Source organism: Salvelinus namaycush, chromosome 35 (genome assembly GCF_016432855.1).
Source record: "Salvelinus namaycush isolate Seneca chromosome 35, SaNama_1.0, whole genome shotgun sequence".
NCBI classification, from domain to species: Eukaryota; Metazoa; Chordata; class Actinopteri; order Salmoniformes; family Salmonidae; genus Salvelinus; species Salvelinus namaycush.
Genome location: NC_052341.1, coordinates 33,509,673 through 33,515,766, shown reverse-complemented (window position 1 = coordinate 33,515,766; position 6,094 = coordinate 33,509,673). Strand labels below are relative to the sequence as shown.

The following is a 6,094-nucleotide window of genomic DNA, read 5'->3' as shown; positions in this document are numbered from 1 at the left end:
TCATTCAGCTGCAACAATATAATCCCACTGGGCACACATACACTGGTTGAATCAAGCGTTGTTTCCACGTGTATTCAATGAAATTACGTTGAACCAATGTAGAATAGACGTTGAATTGACGTCTGTGCCCAGTTGGATATGGCCACTTTTCATTGTGCAACTAGGCTACTTCTTAGTAATCAGTACTTTACATGTGTGGCTAATTGAAAGTGACAACCAGAGAACAACAGCATAATTCGTCTCAAGTAGGCCTACATTTGATTATTTGTTTTAAAGGTGGTGGGGGAGATGGGGAGGGGAGGGGAGAAAAAGAGCGGTGCTGTCAGTATTATATTATTTATTTACATAATTTGTTTGCATCGAAATTAAGAACGAAAACGAAATACTTCAATTTTGAATGATCGAGGTTGCTCATTTGATATGTGCCTGGGCGCTACGTTTCCAGTCACTGGTGACCCCTGTACGCAACATGAGCCTCCCAGGAGGGCAATATTGCAACCGCAGACGTTCGCTATTGGCCAGACGTTGATCAGATGGTACAGTTCCCTTCTGCCCTATTCAGTGGCATCACGCAAGCCCCCTTCAGCTAGAACCAAATCTCCGATAAAGTAATGGCAAACCCACTTGGACTATAAAACATTACAAATCATATTCCTCGGAGCATACCGTTGTTCATCCAATGAGTTCCTATTTTGTCAACTCAACTTTTCCTGTTTCTCGGCCGGGAGGACAGGAGTCTCTCCTGGGTCAGATACCATTATATTCCTCCGGATATACTGACCCTTTAAGACACTTTTCTAACGCTACATATGGAGCTGCCAATATGCAAGAGAAGGCTTACCCAACCTCATATTACCAGCAAACCTCTGGTGTCTACGGTCGCCCCAGCACCAGCGCTCCCTGCGACTACCCAGCTGGAACTTTTTACAAGGACAGTGACCGTTCGTGCGCTTTCGCAAGTCGAGAGGAGCAGCCGCTCGTATTAACTCAGGATCAGCGCAGGTCAGAGTGCCTCGAGCAAAATGTAAACATAACCACTGCTGTGGACGACAAGTCTTCTTCTTTGCTTTATCCGTGGATGCAAAGGATGAATTCTTTCACCGCCGGTGAGTGAAACTTTTTTATTTGTAAAAATTGTTTTAAACTTCTGACCTGTTTACAGTCAGCATGTTGCCTATCAATCATGTGACTACTGTAACAGCGTTGCCTGTCCACAATATGCATTCAGATTTGAGTCCATAAGTAACTATTTCTTATGCAATTAAGACGGGAAAAAATCATTTCAATTTTGAAAAGAGGAATAATTCTACAAGACATTGTGCATGATGATTTGGATATGTATTGGATTCAATAGCCCAGGACGTGATTCACGTGAAAAATATCTGAACAGATAAACTCGTTTTGTATCGGAAACAAAATGTTGCTAAGCTATGTCAAAATACAGTAGGCTATCATGTGAATCAAAAATCATTACTATAGGCTAATGGCGGCAAATTTAATACATCCAATAATAATAGTAGTCTATGATAATAGTTATTAATAGGGATTATAACAGTATAGCTTATAAAAGTGATAATAGTGTAAAGGTTATAATCAATATTTTTGCCTGTCTATCCCTTTGTTTCTTACATAATGGCTGACTGTTATTAGCGTTCCTTTTTTTTTGCAGGGGCCTTTGGTAGCAGTGGGCGCAGGGGCCGTCAGACCTATACTCGATACCAGACACTTGAGCTCGAGAAAGAATTTCATTTCAATAGGTATTTGACCAGGCGTCGTCGAATCGAGATTTCGCATGCTCTATGTCTCACTGAACGCCAGATAAAGATTTGGTTCCAGAATCGCAGAATGAAGTGGAAAAAGGAGAACAAAGTTATGAATCCTTCGAAACCCAGCGACGAAGAAGAGGAAAACAAGACAGATTAAAAGACACTGAATAAATAAGCTACACAAGCCATAACTGTTGTAACATGAATTGAGAGCTGTTGAATTATTGTTGTTGTTTTTCAGAAAATAGCTGCATAGGCCTACACATTTTTGTGAAATATGTCAATAGGCCTAGACTAATATATTTGCACGATTAAATAGCGTATGTAGGTTAGAAACAGGTTAAAAATACTGTATGCAAGCCTATTCTTATTTGATCGTATGTGTTTTTAGTTTTGTAAATATTGTTGCAGTAAATATTGTTTGACTAGGTCTGTGCAACAACAGACCTAGTCAAAATGACACGATAATTCAATAGTTTGCTTCAAAAAATGTCCTTAATATCGATACAAGCTTTGTAATAGCCTAGTGTGTGTTGTATATTGTTCGTTTTTGACTTTTACATCGCTTTGTCATGTTCAACTGAATAATGTTTTGACAAGTTATTTATTGTGCACTTGCACATCTGGAAGCATATGTTTTGTCATCTTTTATAAATACAAATAAAGCATTGTTTAGTTGTGTGAATATTTCATAGAAAGTTTTATTGCTGTACAGGCTGGTTTCATAATTATTGTATTATTATTATTATTATTATTATTTCCTGTAAATATTGACCTAGTTCAGCAAGCCCAACCTTTAGTCTCTCTCTTTTAACGATCAAATTGCTAATGTATTACTATAACAGATTACTGGGATACATGTCTGAAATACCTGTTATAAAATAGTTTAGCCTACTTTTATGTCCGAGAATGTTCTAATAAATTAAAAAATCCTGCATAGCGTCCTCACTGGCAGTTATCTCCACTGCCAGTAGATGACGCTGTCTGCCTACTTGGATCTCAGGGCGCAATGGGGAGGCACCATTGACTTGAGCATAACGACCATAATTTCGTCATCATTTGTAACCATAGAGCATGAATTACCTCTTGAAGTCATCAGTGAGAATTTACGACTGGTCAACAAAGGCACGTGATTCCCGAGCGCTCTCCCATATTTGGCCGCATACCTGGCAAAGTTCAGTAGGCTTCATTGCTATAATTCATGATTACATCATAAATCGTGAAGCAGAGGATTATAGCGACAAAGATCTACAAATCGAGTCTTTAAAAACAACCAAATGAGCTCTTACTTTGTTAACTCGTTTTCAGGGCGCTATCCGAATGGCTCCGACTATCAGTTATTAAATTATGGGACTAACGGCGCTGTGAACGGTACGTTTAGGGATTCTGGCACCATGAACTCCGGGTCTTTCGGCTGCAACTACAATGGCATGGACCTAACCGTAAATCGCACCAACACTGGTAGCCACTTCGGGGCTGTTGGGGATGATACCCGTGGTTTCCCGTCCACGGGCACGGACGCCCGGTACAGACAGCCGACCTGCTCGCTCTCGTCTCCACATCCACACCCCCTGCCTTGCGCCACCCCCGAGTCTTTGGAAATAAAAAGCCCCTCTCCTCCATCTGACCGGACCACGACCTCGGGCGGCAATAATAATCTCAACAAAGGCAACAACAGTCATTTCACAGAGATAGAGGATACCGCCGTTGTCTCTGAGTCCGAGGAAGGCGCACACACAAGCAGTTCCAGCAGCACGGCTGCCCGGGCGCAACAACCACAGCAGGAGTCCAACGCAACCTCCACGACGTCAAACGATTGCCAAACGCCACAAATATTCCCTTGGATGCGGAAACTGCACATTAACCACGGTACATCTTCTACTGTGTTTTGTGGTGGTCTTGCTTTGTAGTGGATTGCATGCTTGCTGTTGTGTTTTCCTATAATCTAAATTTGTAGCATCATAAATCTGTCAAGTGTTGCATGAACTCGGTAAGGTCACTAAAGATGGTATATGGCAACGGATGGGGTAGCAGTTTTATGATCATTGTTTTTTGACGGGGTCCAGTGCAAGATAACACATAATAATTGGTAACCTATGCAGGAGATTTGAATTGAAAACAGTATGAATTAAGAAAATTACTGTTCAAATATTGAATTTAAATGTTGGTCAATTGGTGGGTATTTATATTTATGGCTGGAAGCAAGTTCTATTTCTGGTTCTGTAGCTACAATACGTGCATGGCACTCGCCCGCTTGCAGCCTATTCCACACCCATAATTGCTCCATATTTTGCCTGTTCTGTTGATTAAACATGTTTATTTTTGTAATGTTTGAAATTATATTTCCCCTATGTGTTGTCCACTTCTAATATGGATTTTTCATACAATTTAGAAATGGCTGGACCAGATGGGAAAAGGGCCCGAACAGCGTACACCCGCTACCAGACGCTAGAACTGGAGAAAGAATTTCACTTCAATAGATACCTAACCCGGAGGAGGAGAATAGAGATAGCCCACACTTTGTGCCTCACGGAACGACAAATAAAAATATGGTTCCAGAATCGAAGGATGAAATGGAAGAAGGACAATAAACTGAAAAGTATGAGTCTGGTTACAGGAGGCAGCGCGTTCCACAACTGAGCTCGAACTGCAAGTGATGATAAGGGGGAATCCGGAGTGTAAACTAAAGCCCAGCACCTTTCGGCATGTTGTGATTTTAGACGGAAAGATGTTCTGTGGTCTTAAACAGGCGTTTAGTTTTCCATTGTGTTATGGTAGCCTGTAGAACTTATCTTTGGAAATAGGGAAAAAAGAAAAAAAGACTCATTGTCGAAGGGTTTAAAGCCATGTGCTCTGTTTTATCTCTTGGAGGTTGTCATGTTTCACGCGAGCTCTTATATTGTGTAAACCGTCTAACAGGTGTAACGTGTACAGTAGACTATGTTTCCACACCATATGCTGCTCTTCATTGAATGTAAACCTGTAGATGATCATTCAAAGCGCTTTAGTGTACGTTTTAATGCTGTATTTATGCTTGATTATCGTGGCCAGAGCCTTATGTTTTCAAGGAGGTTTAAAAATACAAGTAAATATGTTATGTAGACTATACCAAATGCACAAATATATCAATTGTAATTGTTTAGAACTAAGTACTTATTATGTTGCATACTAATGTGAATGTAGGCTATTCAACATTTCAATGTGATCCATTAGTAGTGGACAAGGAGAGAGTGGTATTCTGTGGATTAGCCTATAAGGCAACAGTGATGGTAAACATTTTGCCAATTAAGCTTTTTGTATTTGTATGTGAATCTATAGAGCTGGAAATAAAGTTTCTCTCCATCGCTTGATATATTTGAAGCAAAGTATTGCAATTCATTCATCTCTTCATTAAACATATTACAAAATAAGACATTAGCCTCACAAATGTTGAATGCAATATTGAACATATTCTATCGACACAAATGGGCTTTAGCCTAACACTCGTGAACGTAAACCATTCATGCCATTTTGTACTACTTGTGTCAACAATTTAGACCTAGCCTACTTCACCTTGCCACGTTCAAACAAATTAACTTCATAAAAAACATTTTCTATAGCTTTTGTGCTGTTTTAAATTAGTATATTATATAATAACACATTAACAAAAAATAATTTCCATAGACGTTTCTATGCATATTATCGTTTTGAGATTACTTTTTGGGGCTAGGTTTATACGTGGATTACATTTGAGTCAGGTTTGTTGTTGATTTAATGTGGCAAGTATTTGCATTGTTTTAGTCCAACCTATATTGCCACTTATAAAGTGCCCGACATCATTTCAAGGCTATTGGAGTCATTACTTTTGCAAGCTGGCCTTCTTTACCAGAAAAACAAACGCTTACCCTTTTAAACTTACCCTCTAACGATTTCTTTGGGTTGAGTTGCTCTTCTGTTTGCTTGTATTTAGATATTCGTTTCCCCATCAAATGTCCCAAGATGTTGGCTGTTTTACAGGTGCATGGCTCGAAGTTAGTAAATGTCTCCGTACCATAGAACATATAACCCCTTTACTGACTTTGAAAGGTCACGTGGGGTCCATAAAGTTCGTTCTATGGTTTTGGGGAGTAGGCAATGTACTATATAATTCACATTCTTTAAGGAAAGTGACGGTTTAACTGCTGCGAGGGGATTAGAAAGGGTTGTGGACTGTATAGCACTAGTCTTGGGATTGAAAGTTCATATCAGAAATGCAGTGATAAAGTCAAATAAGTCTTCCACTTTATAGGATTATAATGAAAAAAATTATTTATGTTATTCATGTTAGAATTAGCCTCAAAATACATTAT

The 6,094-nt window shown here is 39.4% G+C and overlaps 2 protein-coding genes across 2 annotated transcripts; both read left to right on the top strand.

Moving 5' to 3' along the window:
- Positions 1-679: 679 nt before the first annotated feature.
- Positions 680-1,923, top strand: LOC120029893 (homeobox protein Hox-B6b-like). Its single transcript, XM_038975202.1, has 2 exons — positions 680-1,106; positions 1,670-1,923. Exons 1-2 carry the CDS (start codon positions 680-682, stop codon positions 1,921-1,923), a joined length of 681 nt encoding a protein of 226 aa, XP_038831130.1.
- A 1,120-nt stretch (positions 1,924-3,043) lies between these two features.
- Positions 3,044-4,406, top strand: LOC120029890 (homeobox protein Hox-B5b-like). Its single transcript, XM_038975197.1, has 2 exons — positions 3,044-3,635; positions 4,159-4,406. The coding sequence occupies exons 1-2, from the start codon at positions 3,044-3,046 to the stop codon at positions 4,404-4,406; spliced, it is 840 nt and encodes a 279-aa protein (XP_038831125.1).
- The last annotated feature ends 1,688 nt before the right edge of the window (positions 4,407-6,094 follow it).